Here is a 22,757-nt window from a genome sequence, read left to right on the forward strand (position 1 = left end):
GCTGGCTTGCTGCTGCTGCCGCCGTACTGCATGATCTGCATTTCGCACGGCGCTTTGAACGCATCAAAGCCTGTACAGCAGCTGTCCTTTTATCTCACTGCCTTGTCTCTCTTGTCTCCCAGATATCCTCAAACACTATTCAATCTCTTTTCGCTGTTCCGTTATTTCACTGAGTAATAATTTCCGTTTGTTTGCGCTAATGCGATGTTTACTCTTTTTCAGACTTTCGAATTTCCCTACTTCCATTATCTCTAACCTGCTCTGCATGTCTATCACGGGACTTGCTTCCAAAGGTTGTAAGTATGACGTGACTTGTCCGTCTCGTGGGAAGTGAAAGTGTCTCTCTTCCAAAGATCACGTCTTGTTGCGGGGAAAAAAGTCTCGTATCGTCGCAAGATTTTTTTTGTAATAGAGAGATGAGCCGCTCTACACTATGTGAATTCACATATCTGGTAATGGTATTGTTAGAAGCAGCCAACAGCTTGGATTGCCACATTACTCTGCTTACAGTATTTGTTACACTGACGCCACTGTTTCAGGAATCTGTTGCTGCATACTGTGACCGCTGTGGCAGCTTTGCGAAGGCTGTCAGTGGTGGCCTTCTTTGCATAGCCGGCAGTGTTCGTCTTCAATCAGCCATCTTCACACAGCTGAGCAGCCACGGTCACAATATGCAGACGCATGAAACAGCAGTACCAGTATAACGCATAATGCAAGCAGCATACTGCTAGAAAACTGAGCTGATCTCTAACATAACAGGGGTGTTGTCGATGATTAACAGCTGATTAACGCCTCTACCCCCAGGTGTTCATTAATGTTGACATCCGCCTTAACCCTCTGTGTCGATGTAAGTTGACACACACCCTGAAAGAGTTACGGATATATCTCTGTACTTTGCTTCATTCAGCTGTCTAGTCTCCCAGTACCTGCTGCTGAAAAGCAACCTGATGGTATATGATGTGTCACCACCATGCTTCACGGCTGGAATGGTGTTGCATAGGTGATGTGCCTGGTTTCCTTCATGCATGATGCAATTGGTGGTTTCATCAGACCAGAGGATCTTGTTTCGCGTAGTTTGAGAGCCCAATAGGTACATTTTTCGCAGTCTCCAAGCAGGCATCCATGTGTCTTTTTATGCTGCTGCCTGGCCACTCGATCGGTGGAGTGTTTCAGTGATGGTTGTCCTTCTGGAAATTTTTCCCATCTTCTCACAGGTTGACTGGAGCTCAGCCAGAGTGACCATTGTTTTTTTTTTGGTAAACTCTCCTACCATGCCCCTTCTCCTATAATTGCTCAATGTATCTGTCTGGTGCTAGGTTTGGTCGTTCCAAGCTTCTTCCATTTGGGAATCGTGAAGGCAAACGGTACTCTTGGGAGCCTTCAATGCTACAGACGTGTTTTTTTTTTTTTTTTTTTTGTACCCTTCCCCAAATCTGTGTCTTGACACAATCCTGTCTCGAAACTCTTCAGGCAATTCCTTTGACCGCCTGGCTTAGTTTTTGCACACCTGTGGGACTTTCGATAGACAGGCGTGCGCCTTTCCTAATCGGTACATTCAGTTGAATTGACCACAGTTGGACTAACAGAAGGTGTGGAAACATCTCGATGATAAGCAATAACAGATAAATTTCATATCAAAGGGTCTGTCCGTATTTCAGGGTTTTTTTTTTTTTTTTTTAAAAAAACCAATTTTCATGTTGTCATTCTGTGGTATTGAGTGTGACCTGATATGGGAATAAATTAAATGTAATGATTTTACCATAAGGGTTCAACATTACGACTGTGGAAAATAGTGATGCCGTCTGAATGTTTCCTGAATCCTCTGTGTATTTAACTTTTTTTTTTTTTCTGATGATCTGTTGTGAATGTCATCCAAATCAGTAATCTTTGCGCACACTATGTGGCATCAAATGTAATGGCAAACCTCTTAGTTCAGAGCATTCCGCACATCTGAGGATTGTGCAAACTTTCACAAAAGAATCCTGTAGCAACGCAGCGCAATGGAAGAAGGAGTTTTGGTTTTACTGTTTTACCCATCAGGCTGGGTCTGAGTTTAATTTCACCTTTTATTTTTTAAGATGGACTCCAGTGTTTGCTAATTCTGGGTAGTGATGTTGTTACCTTAAGAAATCTGCCCTTTCAAATAAACACAAAACAACTTCTGTTAGAGATGCTTTAATTCTTTTTATGGAGCGCACTAAACAGATGCAGGCCATGCAGCCTCCTGTACCTAATGTGGCAATTGAATAATTTAAAAAGCAGACCAAGATGGATTTATTAATAAAGAGATGCTTCAGCCAATAGAAATGATTCTTCATGATGAGCACCTTAGGCAGATTTTCCGCCTGGGAGCCTCAAACAGACACTGGCCAGTGCTTAACTTGTCAGTCATGAGGTGCTTGGGGTCATAGGGACAACCCAGGGGTAAAAATGACAGTTTGGTGATGTTGGGCACCGGAGCGCAGGACTGTTCACTTGTGTCATCAGCCTACCAGACGCACAAAATGAGAGCAGACGGCAGGTTGAGGCGAACCTGGAGAGGTGGAGGTACACGCTGGAGAGAAGGGGAATGACGGTCAGTAGGTGTAACATGGAGTACGTCTGTGAATGCGTGAGAAAGCTGGTGGAGGGTGTGACTGCAAGAAGAAGAGGTGGTGAAGGTACAGGAATTTAAATACTTTGGCTCAACGGTCCAGAGCAATGGAGAGAGTGGCAGAGGGGTGAAAAAGAGAGTGCAGGCAGGGTGGACTGGGTGGAGAAGAGTGACACGAGTGATTTGTGATGGAAGAGTGAAAGGGAAGGTCTACAGGACGGTAGAGAGACCATCTTAGTTATATGGGTTGGAGATGGTGGCACTGAGGAAAAGACAGGAGGCAGAGCTGGAAGTGGCAGAGTTGAAGATGCTATGATTTTTCGTTTGGAGTAACGAGGGTAGAATGCATTAGGAATGAGTCTATTATAGAGGGACAACAAAGTTTAGTGACCAAGTGAGAGAGGCCACATTGAGAGAAAAAATGAGGGGTACATCGGGAAAAGAATATTGAGGATGGAACTGCCAGGCGAGAGAAAAAGAGGAAGGCCACAGAGGAGGTTTATGGTTGTGGTGAGGGAGGACATGAAGGCAGTCGGTGTGGCAGAAAATGATATACAGTAATCCCTCGCTATATCGCGCTTCGCCTTTCGCGGCTTCACTCCATCGCGGATTTTATATGTAAGCATATTTAAATATATATCGCGGATTTTTCGCTGCTTCGCGGGTTTCTGCGGACAATGGGTCTTTTAGTTTCTGGTACATGCTTCCTCAGTTGGTTTGCCCAGTTGATTTCATACAAGGGATGCTATTGGCAGATGGCTGAGAAGCTACCCGGCTTACTTTTCTCTTTCTATTGCGCTGACTTTCTCTGATCCTGACGTAGGGGGATTGAGCAGGGGGGCTGTTCGCACACCTAGACGATACGGACGCTCGTCTAAAAATGCTGAAAGATTATCTTCACGTTGCTATCTTTTGTGCAGCTGCTTCCTGAAACGACATGCTGCACGGTGCTTCGCATACTTAAAAGCTCGAAGGGCACGTATTGATTTTTGCTTGCTTGTTTTTCTCTGTCTTTCTCTCTCTTTCTGTGCTCTTGACGGAGGGGGTGTGAGCTGCCGCCTTCAACAGCTTTGTGCCGCGGTGCTTCGCATACTTAAAAGCCAAACAGCCCTATTGATTTTCCTCTGCCTTTATGACAGTCTCTGCTCCTGACTCCTTTGAAGAGGAAGATATGTTTGCATTCTTTTAATTGTGAGACGGAACTGTCATCTCTGTCTTGTCATGGAGCACAGTTTAAACTTTTGAAAAAGAGACAAATGTTTGTTTGCAGTGTTTGAGTAACGTTCCTGTCTCTCTACAACCTCCTGTGTTTCTGCGCAAATCTGTGACCCAAGCATGACAATGTAAAAATAACCATATAAACATATGGTTTCTACTTCGCGGATTTTCTTATTTCGCGGGTGGCTCTGGAACGCAACCCCCGCGATGGAGGAGGGATTACTGTAGATCGATGGAGACGGCTGGTCCATTGTGGTGACCCCTAAATAGAAGCAGCTGAAAGAAGGAGGAGGAGACATTTATACTTGGATGCATAAATTAGTATTTCATTTGCATATCTTATCTTAAGGTTCTCCGCTCTGTGCAGCACCATCATTTCAACCTCTTGTGATGCGTCTTCATCCTAGTTTGCCTCGCCTCTGTTCCTCTTATGTCTCCGTCTGCATGTCAGCTACACCAGAAACCAGCTCAGCTGACCTGATGGTTTATTTCGATTTTTGCGATCTTCTAATGTTTTGGGTGCCCTTTTTTATTTTTCAGATCAGCCAAGTAAAAAACAGATGGACATAATTTTAATCTTCTATAAAATTTAAACAAAGTCTGTGTGGTTTGAGGAACGTTATTCACTTAAACGTGATAAGAAAAATATTGTTAAAAATATTTTATATAGATTTTGGGTTCCCGGAGTGCAGCGCTGGTTCTAACAAGAATAATGGAGAGTACATTAGAGGGTCAGCTCAAGTTGGACGGTTTGGGAGACAAAGTCAGAGAGGCGAGATTGTGTTGGTTTGGACATGTGCAGAGGAGAGATGCTGGTTATATTGGGAGAAGGGCGCTAAGGATAGAGTTGCTGGGTAAGAGGAAAAGAGGAAGGTCTAATAGAAGGTTTATGGATGTGGTGAGAGAAGACATGCAGGTGATGGGTGTAACAGAGCAAGATGGAGAGGACAGGAAGATATGGAAGAAAATGATCCGCTGTGTCAACCCTAACGGGAGCAGCCGGAAGAAGAAGAAGAAGAAATTGGGGGATTTGGGTCATTTGGTTGGAACAGTTCAGTAACTTGTCTGGATCATAAACCACAACCAAATCCATGATGTATTTGTAATGCACTGTCCCCTTAAAGGCCAAAGAAGGACCCGGGGGCTGATATGTGGCCTCTTTAATCCCCATAAGTTGTGTCTTTTATCTCTGCAAAATATGGCAGGGACACAAATACCCCAAAGGCTAGTTGGTAGGCAGACATTGCATTGCATTGCCTTGTCCTGATATCCTGTTTAACTTTTGGAAATGCCGTCCCCTGGTGTAAAGCCTGACACTGCACTTCCTCTGAGCTGTCAGCAGGGGTCAGAAGTAGTCATGACATTTCTTGGCTCCTGCTGCAGTTTTCGTTTTCTTTCATCCATCATTCCCTAACAGTTCACGGCTTCTTGGGTCAGTTTTATTGTCCACTTTGCGACAGCCTTTAGATGAGGGGTAGGGTGGCCCACAGCAACACACGGGCTTTATCACAGCCAGTTTCATAATTGATGAGTCTGAGCAGAACTCTTTATTTTTCAAAGGACTCTTTCCTCGCCTACCTCCTCATCCAAATATGTGAAGCTGTATTTTCTAAACGAGTGACATTTTTGGAATAACGCTTACATTTTTTTTTTTTATTTTGTCCAAAATTAATTACATAAGAGGTCAACGTACTTAAGTAAAATATCAGTCTGGGAGACTGTTTGAGATCAAGTGTCACAGGACAAGGTGACAGAATTGATTCAAACAAGTGAAGCGCTCAGAACAGAATACAACGGAGTTACACTTTCCAGATTTACAAGACCTAGCAGCTAATATCTGTGAGACTGAAATTTGACAGAATTTTGAATGGAGGTGTTGATGGTCTTTCCACCAGCCAGAATCCACTCATAGATTGAGATTTCATAGCAAGCCTTGGTGGCATCGCCAGGCTACATTCATCAGCAGATTTTGAAGTTTTGGATCTGAAAGCTTCATATAAAAAAAAAAAAAATCTCTCTATTATAATAAAAAAATCTTAGGTTGAGATGTGATCTTCTCGGAAAGACACTTTGACGTCCCGCGAGACTAGACTTTACATCCTTTGGAAGCAAGACCTGTGAGACTGTGACTTTTGCACGTCATACCCTACTTACAAACAATTTTAAAACAAGGTCACGGACATCTAACCTCTCAGTTGTTGGAATACTTTTGGCAGACACACTTCATGTGCTCCCAGCTCTTAAAAATTGTATACGTTCTAAAACTTCATAAAGATGTGCAAAAATGTTGGCACAATACACATGCAGAACAGAGTTAGAGAATATGAAAGTAGTAAAATTGGAAAGTATCAAAAAAAAGAAAGTAAAGATCGAATTAGCACAAACAAACGGAAATTATTATTTGGTGAAATAATGGAACAGCAAAAAGAGATCGAATATATGAACATAGGTGTTATGTCAGAAGTATGTAGATATTGTAAGGCTTTAATGTTTAAGTCGGAGAGTTGTAGATCGTCTAATTCATGTTGCCATCAGGGAAAAGTAGTGTTGCCTCCCAATGAAGAGGCGTATCCACTAGAATTAAAAGATTTGTTGTTTGGTGAAAGTGAAATCCACAAACGCTGCAGGCAAAATATCTGAGTCTACAATAATCTTTTCGCGATCGCATCATTCAGTGCTCAGAACGTAGATTTACACAATAATGGACCATACGCTATGAGAATCTGTGGTCCCGCAACAACTAAAGCAACGACAAGTTTAATTTCGAAGAGACCACAATTCGGTCAGGTGTATATTTATGATCATGGAGAAGCGACGCAACATTGAATCGAAAGAGTATGTGACAATTCCCATGAAAATATCAATCTCTTTAAATTGTATATCCGGTTAACCAAACCTGAGGGTGGGCGAGCGAAGTGAGCAGGGGGCGGAGACCCCCCAGTAATAATAAAACCAGCGTGTTTCTGGTAAGGGCAAATCAGCAGTCTGAATGATGATGTCCTCCTCCTTTACATTATCATTTTTCCATGTGACTGCTCCTTAATGCCACTCACCTCTTTTCTGCACCATCTTTGTCCAGTTCAGGGAAACACTCCTTAAAAGCATCTGAAAGTTGGAAAAAATGAACTGGCATGAAATTCGGCTCTTGTAACGACACACACATATGCTCACCCAGCCATTCATCCATCTGTTGTCTGCTGCTTAACCCTCTCTGGGTCGTGGAGGTAGCAGTCCAAGACATCCTTTTCCTTGCCACCTTCTCTAGTTCCTGCTGGGGACAGCAAGGCATTCTCAGACCAGCCAAGAGGTTAATCTCTCCAGTGTGTCTAGGGTCTACCCCGAGATCACCTCGACTCCTAAGGGAGGCGTCCTAATCGGATGCCCAAACCACCTCAACTGGCTCCTTTCGATGCAGAGGAGCAGCGGTTCTACTCTGAGCTCCTCTCGAATGTCTGCTCTCCTCACCCCTAACTTCAAGGCTGAGCCCAGACGCCCTGTAAAAGAAACTCCTTTCTGCCACTTGTATCCGTGATCTACTCATAGCCCGTGAGCATAGGGGAGGTGAGGACCGTAGATCGAATGGTAAATCGAGAGCTTCACGTTTTGACTCCGCACAAATATATATGTTAATGTTTCCTAAATAAAAGGTCATCTGGTGATTGTTTTAATCTCCTTTGATGGAATAATTAGGTAAATGAGGAGCCTAATTAAGCAGGTAGTTGATTTAAACGTAGGACGTCTTAATCAGGAAGTGAATGGTCTTATAATTTACTGTTTTGTACATTTCATTGCTTTGTAAGGTGTTTTACAGTTGAAGTCCAAAGTTTACATATACTTCTGATGAATTCTTTAAAACTCGCTCTATAACCCCACCACAGACTTTATACTAACAAACTATACATTTCTCATATCGTTTAAGACATCAATTTTGTTCAGGGCAAAAAGTCATATTTTCCGACAATCTTGACAGACCTCAGAGAATTTCACTTTTTGTTGACTATTTTACAATTCCAGTGGCTCACAAGTTTACATAAACTTTGTTAATATTTGGTAGTATTGCCTTTAAATTGTTTAACTTGGGTTAAAATGTTTTGGGTCACCTTCCACAAGTTTCTTCCAATAAGTTCCTGGAATTGTGGCCCATTCCTCCAGACAGAACTGGTATAACTGGGACAGGTTCATAGGCCTCCTGGCTCACACAGGCTTATTCAGTTCAATCGGATTGAGGTCCGGGTGTTGTGATGGCCACTCCAATACCTTGACCTTGTTGTCCTTAAGCCATTTTGCCACAACTTTGGAGGTCTGCTTGAGGTCTTTGTCCATTTGGAAGACCCATTTGTGACTCAGCTTCAACTTCCTTGTAGAGTTCTTGAGATGTTGCTGCAGTGTATCTTCTTCATTTTCCTTCCTCATGATGCCATCTACTGCGGTGGGCTGGTGCCCTGCCTGGGGTTTGTTTTCCTGCTTTGCGTGCTGTGTTGGCTGGGATTGTCTCCAGCAGACCCTCGTGACCCTGTAGTTAGGATATAGCGGGTTGGATAATGGATGGATGATGCCATCTGTTTTGTGAAGTGCACCAGTACCTCCTGCAGCAAAGCACCCCCACAACATGATGTTCCAGACCCCCATGCTTGACGGTTGGGATGGCGTTCTTTGGCTTGCAAACACGATGGTCATTATGGCCAAACAGTTCAATCTTGGATTCATCAGACCAGAGGACATTTCTCCAGTAAGTACAATCTTTGTCCCCATGTGCCATTGCAAACTGCGGTCTGGCTTTTGTTTATGGTGGCTTTTGAGCAGTGGTTTCTTCCTTTTTGAGCAGCCTTTCAGGGTATGTCGATATCAGACTTGTTTTACTGTCGATGGAGATACTTGTCTGCCTGTTTCCTCCAGCATCTTCACAACAAGTAAGCCCGCGATTCTCTAGAGAATCGTAAATCCAAGAATAGCAATCAGTTTCTGTTCCGTCCGATATTTGGATGGATGAAATATCATGGAGGGTGGGTGCGTCTGGGGAAAATGTCATTTAATTAAATAAGCATATCTGTACTAAAGCAGTTTCGTTTTGTGGAGACATGATTCCGTTGCCTTTGCTGACACCGACTGCTGGCAGAGTGGAGCACAGCAAGTTTAGTGTACAGGTTGTGGTGTTCGTGTGCCAGCCAATGAGTCTGGGAAGCCGTTGGGTTTGAATCTGTGACCGTTATGTGATCTATATTACTGGCACAGTGGATTAGAGCAAGTGTAGTGTACAGGTTGTGTTGCCTGGGCGCCACCTACTGACTCTGAGAAGCCGCTGCGTTTGACTCTGGGGCGCCACGGCCTGTGAGTTCTTTGCTTCTGGTGTTTGTGAAGCGCTCTGTAGGAGCCTCCGTTTATTGTTTTTATCCACTGACTCTGGGAAGCCGCTGTGTTTGACTCTGGGGTGGGCGCCACGGTGCGGTACGCATGCGCCTCGGTTACGACCGCCGTGCATAAATTAAACTGTGGTTTAGTAATACAGATGTCCTTTCCTGTTGTTCTGGGATTGAGCTGCACTTTTCGCACCAAAATACTTTCTTCTCTAGGAGACAGAATGTGTCTCCTTCCTGAGCGGTATGACAGCTGTGTGGTCCTGTGGTGTTTATACTTGCGTCTTATTGTTTGTGCAGATGAACGTGGAACCTTCAGAGATTGTTCCCAGGGTTGAACCAGATTTGTGGAGGTCCACCGTTGTTTTTGTCTGAGGTCTTGACTGATTTCATTTGTATGTCAAGCAAAGAGGCGGTGGGTTTGATGGTAGGCCTTAACATCCATCGACATGTTGACTCCAGTTAGGCTAATTGGCTATCTGAAGCTAATTGTCTAATTGCCTAAAGGCTGGACAATTTTCCAAGATATTTAAAGGCACAATTAACAAAGTGTATGGAAACTTGTGACCCACTGGAATTGTGATATAGTCAATAAAAAGTGAAATGCTATGACGTCTGTGAACATTGATGGAAAAAGTCACTTTTGCAAACAAATCTTAAACAATATGCCAAATTTATAGTTTGTTAGTATAAAATCTGTGGAGGGGTTATAAAGTGAGTTTTAAAGAATTCACCCCAAGTGTTTGTAAACTGTGATCTGTTACATTGGTTTATTCTGTAAAAGGCACTGCATAACATTAAAAATGGAATTGTTAAAAATTAAAGGAGGAGTTACTTGGAGGGACTTGCAGCCAAGCAGGCCTACCTAAGGCCGCAGATCTCAAGCCTTAGTGCTTGAATAAAAGATCCTGTTAAGGCACCTATGATGTGACAGGAATTACCAAATTACGCTTGCGGTGTTTCCTGGTCAGTTCAAGTTTTAATATTTTATATTCAGAACTTCCTTCAGTTTGCCAGATGTTAGATCGTGTAGTCAGCCATGTTAGAGCAGGTCACTGATAGAGAGAAGAAAAATGTGGAGACGTATCAAAAAATGTTCTAATTAGTCCAACTAATTACTTTAAAGAACCACAGTAGCCTTTCTATTGTAAAGAATGAAGTGATTACACTCTGGAACACAAAAATGAGCAACAGTTGCATTGCAAGGAAATTATAAAGTAAAATATGGATAAAAGGAAGTATATTTATATCCAGACAACAGTCCCCTTCACTTTTTGCACACTTCATTGTGTTGTAGATTTAATTTATAAGGGATACATTTGCCATTTTTGCCATCTATCAATTTACACTCAGTAAGCCATAGTGACAAACTTGTTTTCAGAAATGTTTTGCAAATGTTTTAAAAATCCGTATTCATATCCGTATTCAGACCCTGAATTTTGGTACTTTGTAGAAGCCCCTTTAGCAGCAATGACAGGTGCAAGTCATCTTGGTAAGTTTCTACAAGCTTTGCACACATGCATTGGAGCAGTTTGTCCCATCCTTCCTGCTGGCAGACCCTCTCCAGCTCCGTTAGATTGGGTGGGAGGCGTCACTAAACTGCCATCTTCAGGTCTCTCCACAGATGTTCTATGGGGTTTAAGTCTGGGCCACTCAAGGACACTGAGAGACGTTTCCCAAAGTCACTCCGGCTTTGTCCTGGCTGTATGAACGGTGATCCGTTCCCCCGTCCCCCAGTCGGAAGTCAAGTCCACTCTTCTTCAAGGACCTTTCTGTATCTGACTGCATTCATCCTTCCCTCAATTCTGAGGAGTCTTCCTGTTGCTGCAACCCTTAGCACGATGCTTCCACCACCATACGTCACATACAGATAGACTTCACCAAACGTAGCCCTTGGCATTCTGCTCAAAGAGTTCAATTTTTGTCTCATCAGACCAGAGAATGTTTCTTCTCCTGCTCTCAGAGTCCTTTAAGCTGCCTTATGCATGTTACTGAAGAGTGGCTCTGTCCAGTCTGCAGTAGTCCGCAGCTGGTATTTCAGGGTCCAACTTTGTCCTGTAAGGAACCTCTTTCTTCCTACCCCATGCCCTGCTGAACCTGCAGCACAATGTCTCCTTTTCACAGTACAAACCGACACTTGGCTTTTCTTGACTGCTGTTGTGCTGTGAGGCCGCCATGATCCCACCAGCTGATGACCCTCGGAAACTTGTCTTCTGACTGGCTTGTGACGTTGGCTCTGCCATATCTTTTCCTATCAGTTTCTACCAGTTTCTAAATTGCCTTTGGATTGTGTAGGACACCACTGGACTCGCTGTCACTTTGATTTTTTTCGGCAATTTCTCTAAATGAAAGGTCTGCACTTCTAATAGTGTACTAATAACGCTCAGTCTCATTTCATTTGTGTAATTACCGTTTTCTACAGTGTAATATTACCCCAGTAGCACTCCAGTGGGTGTAGTAACACAGTCTGTTCCAACTCTTCTTTAAGACGCACAGAGGGTTCAAGTAATCAACACAAGTTGAGGACACAAGTTGTTTGCTTCAACTTAATAATAATAATAATTCATTACATTTATAGAGCGCTTTTCTCAATACTCAAAACGCTCTACACACAGGGAGGACCCGGGAAGCAAACCAACAATCTTCCACAACTTGCATAGCTTCATTTACTTGCCTTGCTGTAGAACATCTGTAGGTTGTAGCCTATTGTTCGTTCCCTGAAGAAGACCCATTTGGAATATTTTGACATTTCCTTTTTTCAATTTTTGCAAACCTAAACTTTAAATTTAAACCTCAGGCATTTTACTGCTTAGCTTTTTATCATTTTAGGCCATTCATTGCATTTCAGTTGATTAAAACTAAAGATAAACTGAGATGTTCTAAAACTTTTGACCGGTAGTGTGTATAGTAACAGTTACACAGGTCTACTAACTCTACGAGAATGAATATCATTAATATAAATCGGAAAGAGTTAATGGTCAGCAGACAGACCACCCTTCACCCCCCTAAGGAGACTCCACTGATGATCTCACCGCATTCTTCTCATGCCCGTGTCCTTTGTTTCCGGCCAATAAACCAATGTGGAATTAGGGACACATGATGCAAGAGAACGCAATGGCACACTCCCTCTAGGCAAACATGGATGTGCCATAAGTGACAAATCCAGTACAACATGGAGCCACATCCACACATTTTGGAACATAATAACTTAACAACTTTCTGGAGCAAAGTGTAGGAGAGTGAGATTGTGTCTTGTGATGGACCGGCAGCATCAGCCCACCACAGTCCTCTGCTGGATTAAGTTGAGTTTACAAATGAAATACAATGCACCCCATACAGGACGTAGTTCCATTCAGTAGTGTCGCTGTTAATGGTTACCGTCAATAAACTGATGAAGTCTTATTACAGTATAGAAGAGCAAGCTAGGTATGTTAGCAGTTGATACCAAGTTGGGTGGAAGGAACGATTATACAGAATTAGTTAAAATTGTTAGAGGTACCTGGACAAAAGACAGGCTTAGGCAGGCAGATTTGTGGAAGATGACATTTAATGTGTCATTAGGAAGAGAAAAGTTGAATAAACAAGAGGAGCTCTGAAACTTGAAAGTACCCCTTATGAGAAGGACCTGGGAGCCATAGTGGAGTGGACACTGTGAACATCTGAACAGTGTACATACGCGATCAAGAAGGCCGATAGGTTATATAGCGCCCTGATGTGTGGAGTACAAGTCAAGTTAGGTTTGTAATGCACAGACTTGGCACCTTATTGAACCCACGTCATCAGTAGTCGTGAGCGGGAAGCACTAGGGCAATGAAGACACACAACAAGAAGACTGGTGCAAAAAAGTGCTTTGTGCATTTCATTCAAACCAGCATCCAATATTTAAAGTGCAATATGTTAAATAACTAATAAATAATCTGTAATCAAATCCAGCACTGTTTGTGGGAGTTAAAATGAATCCATAAATGAAAAAATCATTTTCTCTTTTTCTCTGTTCTAAACCCCCATGCCTGTCTCTCTCTCTCTCTCTCTCTCTCTCTCTCTCTCTCTCTCTCTCACACACTTGGCTCCTCCCCACTCGGGTCGACAAGCATGGTCCCCACTCCGGATGTTGTCCTAGCCACCTCAGTTGGTCACAACTGGGGACACTCAGCGCCGGTCTGCATCACCCCGCCACCTGTCTCTGCTGCTCCTCTGTATTGTTCAGTGGGAGTGACCTGCCCCCTGGAGTGCCACTCCCCTCACTTACAATACAATAGATTATCTTTTTGTACAGCCCAGAATCACACAAGAAGTGCCGCAATGGGCTTTAACAGGCCTTGACTCTCTAAGAAGACAAGGAAAAACTTCCAAAAAAAAAAAAAAAAATGGAAGAAACCTGGGGAAAGGCAGTTCAAAAAGAGACCCCTTTCCAGGTAGGTTGGGCATGCAGAGGGTGTCCATACGGTACAATACACAGAACAGAAGTAATCAATGCAATATAAAAATAAAAATGTTACAAGTACGGAGCAGAATTTAACAGTAGATGATATCACATAATATGATTTGGATTTGTTTAGAGTCCTGGAGACCTCAAGGGGCATCAAGCTGCCTCCCCTTATTGGCCATTCCACAGCTGAGACAGATCTGGGCCAGCCAATGTAATGAAAGGACCCCTCTACCCGGCGATTCCTGTGATCCTCCATCACAGATGACTTTACCTTAGGCAGGCAAAACAATTTGGCAGGTGGGCCGTTGCACCAAGTGCCACATTTGAGTACAGGGAAGAGAAACCGAATAGGTGAGGGTTAGTAACAAATTATAACTGTCATGTTACTTATGTTTTAGTGCTAATGACTAACAACAGAGATGCAGTCTGTACAGTTAATCAGCAGCTCTAGTCAGGGTGTGCTAAACTGAAGTAGTGAGACTTCAGCAAGGATTTGAAAGCTGAGACCGAAGGGGCATCTCTTATAGTAGCAGGCAGACCATTCCACAGTTTAGGGGCCCTGTAACTAAAAGCATGACCTCCCGCTGTTATTTTATTAATTCTTGGAATCATAAGCATCTTTTCTTCGTAAAGACACCTGTCCACTCGCAGTCCTGATCCAAACTCTCTGCCCCAAGCCGTCTCTGTTGATTTTAGCCCTGTAAATCTTTCTTTCATTCTTTCTTGATCCTGTTTAGGCTCCTTTAATACTTTTGTTGGGAGCAGGCGCTTTGCTTAACGATCCGCTGAGTGTCAATGAGGAACAGGTCAGCCGAACGAGCAAACACTGACAAGCAATCCACTGTATTTCTCCATTGAACACCCCCGCGCCAACACAACAAGACTGGCCCACTCTGTCTTTACTAAAAATCCCTGTACCACTATGGACCCCTAATTTGCAGCACTACATTAAGCTTTATAAGACACTAGTGAGGCTTCACCTGGAGTACCGTGTCCAGTTTTGGTCTCCATATTACAAAAAAAAAAAAAAGACATAACAGCACCCAAGGATGTCCAGAGAAGAGCAGCCAGGCTGATTAAGAACTGAAAGGTGTGAGCTATGAGGAAAGAAGTGAACCTTTACAGTTTAAGTAAACGGAGATTAAGAGGGGGCATGATTGAAGTGTTTAAAATTTTGAATGGAATTAGTACAGTGGATCCCAGGAATTACTATAAAATAAATTCCGCTACAGGAACACATGGACGTTGTTTGGAAACTTATTAAGGGCAGATTGGGCACAAATGCGAGAAAGTTTGTCAGGCAAAGAACCACAGAAATATGGAATAAATGACCAAGTAGTGTGGAGGAGAGTAGGACTCACTGTATGAGATGTCAACTTGGTGGTATTTTGGACAGTTTTAATTCCAGTTTAAAATGTACAATTTGACCCATTTTGTGTCTTGTTCCAAATGCATCCATTAGTATCCCACACCCAGCACAGAATAATCCAACAACCAATGCTGCAAACTCTTCTACAGATACCTGCCCCAGTCAGCAGCAGGAAGCCCCTATAGTTAAATTAAAAAGTTATGTTGCTTCCAAAACACTTATCTTGCCAAGTCTTCCTGGTCAGTTTTGCCCCACCACTGGAATTAATTGTTTTCCCGCTGCATTTAGGGTGGGTAGTCTGTTCACAAACCATAAAAATCTGTTCAGCTCAGGAATACAAAGTATTTTAGTAAAATAACCTAACCTTACAGAAAGCAAAACATTTTTAAGATGTTGTATTTTTGTGCACCTGCCAGGTCCTTTGACCTTCCGTTGACTTTAATGTGCATTTAAGATGCCATGTTCATACGCAACCCAATGAAAACATTCTAAATGTCATCTCTTCTAAAAGATAAGGTCATCGGTATTACAGGTTAAGATCGGTGTAAAAAGAGGTGTGGGGTGAAAATTTTGATGTCCAGGGCCCCTCAAAATGAGTGTCAGAAGGCTCAGCATTGAGTCTGCACTTGAAGACGTTGTTGAGTTAGATATCGCTCTGGGTTGCTTGGCTGTGTTCCTGCATTAAACAAGTGAGCGCCCTCTGTTGTGTTTGACGGGTATACACAAATTCTCATCCATCCATCCATCCATCCTCCTCCGCTTATCCGAGGTCGGGTTGCGGGGGCAGCAGCTTGAGCAGAGATGCCCAGACTTCCCTCTCTCCGGCCACTTCTTCTAGCTCTTCCGGGAGAATCCCAAGGCGTTCCCAGGCCAGCCGGGAGACAGTCCCTTCAGCGTGTCCTGGGTCTTCCCCGGGGCCTTCTCCCGGTTGGACGTGCCCGGAACACCTCACCAGGGAGGCGTCCAGGAGGCATCCTGATCAGATGCCCGAGCCACCTCATCTGACTCCTCTCGATGCGGAGGAGCAGCGGCTCTACTCTGAGCTCCTCCCGGATGACTGAGCTTCTCACCCTATCTTTAAGGGAAAGCCCAGACACCCCGCAGAGGAAACTCATTTCAGCCGCTTGTATTCGCGATCTCATTCTTTCGGTCACTACCCATAGCTCATGACCATAGGTGAGGGTAGGAACATAGATCGACTGGTAAATTGAGATCTTTGCCTTACGGCTCAGCTCCTTTTTCACCACGACAGACCGATGCAGAGCTCGCATCACTGCAGACGCCACACCAGTCCGCCTGTCAATCTCACGCTCCATTCTTCCCTCACTCGTGAACAAGACCCCGAGATACTTGAACTCCAATACACAAATTCTTCGGGATCAAAAACCTCTAAAAACCACCTTTAGAAGTTGGAAGAAAAATGTATTTAGAGAGATGGTGTATATGAGGGGGGGACACAAAAATAACGAGAATTTAATTTAAAAAAAAATCATTTATTTCTCAGAACATTTCCAAAATTGAATCGCTCTCAAAATACTCTCCCTGAGACGCAAAACACTTGTCCCACTACTTTTTCCATTGTTCAAAACTGTTCTGAAAAATCTTGAAAAGTGATAGCCTTCAGTTCCTCCTTCGTTTGCATCTCGACCTCCTCTACATCCTGAAAAAGCTTTCCTTTTAGGTCCCTCTTCATTCTTGGAAAGAAGAAAAAAATCACAGGGTGCAAAGTCCAGGGAGTAGAGGGGGGCTGGGAAACTGTTGTCATCCCGTTTTTCCCCCCTCATACGTTTTTGAAATTTCGTGAATCGTAAGCCTGTTGAAGGCCTTTGTGATCTCCATTATGGGATCAAACGTTTTTCTTGGCTATCGCCACAAACCTCATGGTGTAAGTGATGCATAAATAACACGTTTTTGGGTGGATTGTTACCTTTAATGTAAGCAGTTATTGCGTACCCTTGAAGAGCCTCCATTGAGTGCCTGGTGTAAAATGAAAAGATGAAAAGAAAAAAAATAAAATCTGAGTGTTTTTGTTTCAACTGTGTACCACCCAGTACAGCTCACCAGCACCGACCAATTAAATATTTCGATGCCAGGGTAGACAATCTTATGTAGTCTAAACTCAGTTTTTATGGAAATGCGCGCAGCTTAATGTCTTAATGTTTCCTGAAATCTGGGCATAGAACAAATGAACAATGGTAACTAAGAAAAATATAGTAATCCCTCCTCCATTGCGGGGGTTGCGTTCCAGAGCCACCCGCGAAATAAGAAAATCCGCGAAGTAGAAACCATATGTTTATATGGTTATTTTTATATTGTCATGCTTGGGTCACAGATTTGTGCAGAAACACAGGAGGTTGTAGAGAGACAGGAACGTTATTCAAACACTGCAAACAAACATTTGTCTTTTTCAAAAGTTTAAACTGTGCTCCATGACAAGACAGAGATGACAGTTCCATCTCACAATTAAAAGGATGCAAACATATCTTCCTCTTCAAAGGAGTGCGCGTCAGGAGCAGAGATTGTCACAGAGATAGAGAGAATAGCAAACAAATCAATAGGGCTGTTTGGCTTTTAAGTATGCGAAGCACCGCGGCACAAAGCTGTTGAAGGCGGCAGCTCACACCCCCTCCGTCAGGAGCAGAGAGAGATAGAGAGAGACAGACAGAGAAAAACAAACAAGCAAAAATCAATACGTGCCCTTCGAGCTTTTAAGTATGCGAAGCACCGTGCAGCATGTCGCAAGCAGCTGCACAGAAGGTAGCAACGTGAAGATAATCTTTCAGCAATTTTAGACTAGCGTCTGTATCGTCTAGGTGTGCGAACAGCCCCCCTGCTCACACCCCCTACGTCAGGATCAGAGAAACTCAGCGCAAGAGAGAGAGAAAAGTAAGTTGGGTAGCTTCTCAGCCATCTGCCAATAGCGTCCCTTGTATGAAATCAACTGGGCAAACCAACTGAGGAAGCATGTACCAGAAATTAAAAGACCCATTGTCCGCAGAAATCCGCGAACCAGCAAAAAATCCGCGATATATATTTAAATATGCTTACATATAAAATCCGCGATGGAGTGAAAGACGAAGCGCGATATAGCGAGGGATCACTGTATGTCCGGGAATCATTAAGTGTACAAAATTGTATTCAAATTTTTGATACATCAAAGTAGCCACGTTTTGCTATATAACAGCCAAACTGTGGTAGACCTTTTGATTCAGAATGCTAGTTGCTCTGTGCAAGTCACCAGCTCTGCCTCCATACAAGGAACCCCAGACCATCATCAGCCTTAGACCACCTCGACGGCCTACAAACACCCTGCATTATGAACCTGAAGATTTCAAATTTTGATTTATCAGTACATAAGACTTTCTGCCAGTCTGCAGTAGTCCACAGCTGCTATTTCAAAGCCCTGCTTTGTCCTTTAAGGAATGGCTTTCTTCCTGCCACTCTCCCTGTCAAACCTGCAGCACAAAGTCTCCTCCTCACAGTAGAAACTGAGACTTCCTTTTTCTCGACCTGCACTGTTTAGCTGTACTTGAAGCTGTTGTGCTCTGATCACGCAAGCTGGTGACCCTCAGAAACCTGTCTTCTGATTGGCTTGTGACCTTGGCTCTGCCAGGTCACTTCCTATCAGTTTCTTCCAGTTTCCAATTGCCTTTGGATTGTGTAGGACACCACTGGACTCACTGACACTTTGATTTTTTTTTTTCTTAATTTTTCTAAATGATAGGCCTACACTTCTAAGGGTAATAACGCTCTGTCTCATTTCATTTGTTAATTGCAGTTTTCTATAGTGTCATATTGTCCCAGTAGCACTTCAGAGGGTGTCGTAACAGTCTGTTCCAACTCTCCTTTATGACGCACAGAGGGGTTTTCAAGTAATCAGCACAAGTTGGGACACCTGTGCAAATTGTTTGCTTCAACTTGCAAGGCTCAATTTACTTGAATTGCTGCAGAACATCTGTAGGTTATAATGTATTAGTTGTTCCCTGAAGAAGGGTTAGGATTAGGGTTAGGGTTACTCGTAATATTCTAAAATTTCCTTTTTTCCAGTTTTTGCTAACCTAAACTTTAAATTTAAACCTCTGACAGTTTACTGCTTACCTTTTCACTGTTTGAGGTCATTCATTGCATGTCAACTGATTAAATGTGTAGATAAACTGGAAGAACTGAGGTGTTCACTAACTTTTGGCAGGTAGCGTAAAAAGACAAAATGGCTGGTGTACACTAATGTCTCCAAGGTAGTGATGCTCTTTCTTTCTTCTCAATGCTCCGCAGGTTCCTGCAGCGACCGACCCTATAGATGCTCTGAGTGTGGCAAATCTTTTAAGGGATCCTCTGGCCTACGCTACCACGTGAGGGATCATACAGGGGAACGGCCATACAGCTGCTCAGAGTGTGGAAAAGCCTTCAAACGTTCATCATTACTTGCCATCCACCAGAGAGTGCACACAGGAGTCCGAGCCTTCAAATGCCCACACTGCCAGCTGACCTTCAAGTGGAGTTCCCACTTCCAATACCATCTGCGGCTACACTCGGGCGAACGGCCCTACGTCTGCAGCGTCTGCGGCAAGTCCTTCAAGAACACGTCCTGCCTGCGGCGTCACTCGCAGCTCCACACCGGTTTGCGTCCTTACGGCTGCACCATCTGCGGCAAGACCTTCACCCAGACTTCTAACCTGCAGCAACACCAGCGGATACATTCGGGTGAGCGGCCATACCACTGCAAGGTCTGCGGCAAGACCTTCACACACTCTTCGAACTTGCAGCTCCACCAGCGCACTCACTCTACAGACCGGGGTTTCAAGTGTAACGTTTGTGGGAAAGGATTTGTTATGGCATCCTACCTTCAGCGCCACCTGCGCACCCACCAGGGCGACCAGGCCGCTACTGGGGCAAACGACAACGCGGTGGCTTCTGCTACTACAACTAATCTAGTGCTGAGCCCCACACCGATGAACTCCTCGGCCAATCTGGTGTTAAACACGTTGCCAGCAGGACCCCTTGGTGGCGGTTCTCTGCTTATCAATACAGGGGCTGTGGCTGGAGGCATGACCAGCTCCTTTGTGGTGACCCAGACTCCAGCGCCTCCTTCAAGTGGTGTGATAAACTTAAATCTGGAAGTGGCACAGCCAGCCCCTCCAAGCAGTGCCCCACAGACATATTTCCTCATCCAGACTGCCACAGGACTGCAGTTGGTACCTGTCCCACCGCCGCCTCCCCCACCTCCTCCTCCGCCACCACCTCAGAAGTTCCTACTTTTGCAGTGCTCTCCTACAACCCCCGGGGGACCTACCAAGCTACTGCTTGTTCCAAATGCGTCCATTGGTACCCCAACCCAGCAAGGAATAATCCAACAACCAGTGCTGCAAACTCTTCCTCAGATAACCGCCCCAGTCACCAGCAGCAGCAGGAAGCCACTACGGGCCTTAACAGTGCGGAAACGAAAGAGGCTGCCTAAAAAGGCCAGCGCTGTGACATCCCAGGTGGACACCAGTGGGGGTGTCCAGATGAACCAGATCTCCCCAGCCTGCGAAACGAACAACAAGCTGGCAGGAAACGCCTGCCTGCAGATTCCAGAGAATGAGGTAACGGTGGCTGAAGCTGTCAACAGCAATGGCCTTGAGGGTCAGATCATCTTAACAGGTGAACGTATGGGGGAAACAGGCCAGGGGGACATCCCATTAGATGCCGAAAAAGTTTCTCCGCCGGTGGACTCCACACAAGTCACTGGGGACCCTCAAAGCCTGCTAATGCAGCCGCTGGCAGAGAACAGTCTAGAAGGGGAGCAGATTACCCACCCACAAGAAGAGCATGACGACTCTGGGCTGGGCACAAGCCTCTCCATGGACATTCCTATGCATAGCCTTGCAGAGAGTCCACCTATTGGCTCTGATAATGCTGTAAGTGACCCTTGCCAAACTAAAGATTCTTTGGACCACATTGACCAGACCACCCTGGAACCAACTATTGAGGAGCCCTCCGCCCACCCTGAGAGCTCCCACGATCCCAGCTTAGAAAGCCTCATTGTACTCCATGATGTCCCTGAGCTGGCCGGGCTGACTGAGACGGAGCAAGGCATCGTCCTCGTTCAACACGACGTGGAGCTTCATCACGATGGAAGTCCCACCACAACAGAGATAATGAGCGTCTCGGAAGAGACTCCACATGAGGTTTATGGAGTGGAGCAGCAGCAAGTGGAGGGCGAGGTGCAGGGCCTCCATATCGAAACGGTGGAAACTGACTCCGGCATCCAAAATGTGCTGATCCTGCGCAGCGCAGATGGAGCCCAAACTCGAGTGTGTGTGGAAGAAGTTCAGGCCATTGAGGACGGCACCTCGGGGGAGGTCTCTGTAGGCCCCAGGGCTGGTTTTGCGTCCACCACCCAGCCCAAACTACTAATCATCCGCAGTGCCCAGGGGGAACCACATACCCTTCAGCTGCTTGGTGCGGATGCTGGCGCCGATGCTGCCGGCCTCCTCCTGCAGAGCTTTGAGGCTCACACAACCGAAAACTCCCATGTTGGCAACACCACTTCAGCAAAGGAAGGCGGTATTCTGGCATCCGCTTTGAACATGCCAGATTCTGCCGATGCCACTGGAAGCTCACAAGCTGACACTGCTCATTCAGTTAAGACTGCAAGCCCTTCTGGCACCCCCAATGCCCCACTTGTCCAGACGTTTTAAGGCGGTGGTTGGCCATCTGATGCAGTGCACCCTTGCTCTGTTGAAACTGCTGCTTCCTAAATTTACTCAGTTGCATCTACGGTTTTGATAACGCCAGCCTGCGGGTAGGGCTGGTAATGCATGGGCATCTGCACACTGCCCACTTGGGACAGGAGGTCGGCTAAAATGAAGGATCCTTTATGTGGTGCAACGTTGCCAAGATGTGATTGGGGTTGGCGGGGGTTTTATTGAGCGGGCAATAGTGCCTACCACAAAGCAACTGTTCCGTCCACTGCTGGGTAATAAGGGACCCTAAATGGAGACAATTCAGTTTAAAGATGGCAGAGAAAATGACACCGCCAAGGAAAGACTGAATGAAAATGTCAAAAAGTTGCATCAATAAAGTCGACTGATGGTGTCTGTGAAGGCAGGTGTTATCATATATGACTTCATAGTGGGTGGGGAGGACATTTAGGGTCACAAGGTTATGTAACACGAATCTGACAGCTAGTGAGGAGTAGACCCGTCAGGGTCCAAGGATTTCTGGGTAATAAGAGATGTTTGGGCTTCTTGTCTACTGCGAGTGAGTGGGCACAGAAAGGTGCTGAGCAGAATCGGTGGGCAGTCATGGAGTGAGGAAGGGGTGGGAGTGATGGGAGTGGACCTTCTAACAGGCATGTCTGGGGTTCAGCAGGGTTACCCAGTAAAAGAGAGGGAACCGTGAGCGGAGTTTTCTGTTTTGGTGGGTGTGAGCAGACACATTAGGTTGTTGGGCAGTGAGGCCGTTATTGAGCTTCCCTAGCAGTAAGCAAGCAGGCAAAAATGGACACCTCTAGGCGCGAAGTGTGTTGGCCATCCATCCATTTCGTAAAGCTGCGATTTGAAAATGTATTCTTTTACTTTTGTGCTAAGTAGCAGTCACAACGGTGGCTTTCCCTCAGTCTCTGTCCCCTCTTAAGAGCTGTTGTCCCACTTACCAGAAGTAGCACTTTGTTGTTTAAGGGGCCCTCCTTTGGACATTCGGGTGACCTCACATTTTCCCTGAAAGCACACACAGTCTGGGGTCTCCTGGGACCACTTTTAACACGAATGACTGTGTGTTAAGAATGAGGGCACCTCTCGCAGTACCCAAGAC

The 22,757-nt window shown here is 44.9% G+C and overlaps 1 protein-coding gene across 1 annotated transcript in view; it reads left to right on the plus strand.

The window, feature by feature from the left end:
• Window positions 1-22,048, plus strand: part of znf628 (zinc finger protein 628) — a gene marked incomplete at its 5' end in the record, with an annotated part of 30,157 nt that extends 8,109 nt beyond the window's left edge. The window contains one exon of the mRNA XM_028821195.2: window positions 19,236-22,048. Within this exon, the coding sequence (XP_028677028.2) occupies window positions 19,236-21,643 (2,408 nt within the window). The remainder of the gene's footprint in view (window positions 1-19,235) is intronic.
• Window positions 22,049-22,757: the final 709 nt, after the last annotated feature.

The sequence above is a fragment of the Erpetoichthys calabaricus genome, chromosome 16, assembly GCF_900747795.2.
Source record: "Erpetoichthys calabaricus chromosome 16, fErpCal1.3, whole genome shotgun sequence".
In the NCBI taxonomy this organism is placed as follows: Eukaryota; Metazoa; Chordata; class Cladistia; order Polypteriformes; family Polypteridae; genus Erpetoichthys; species Erpetoichthys calabaricus.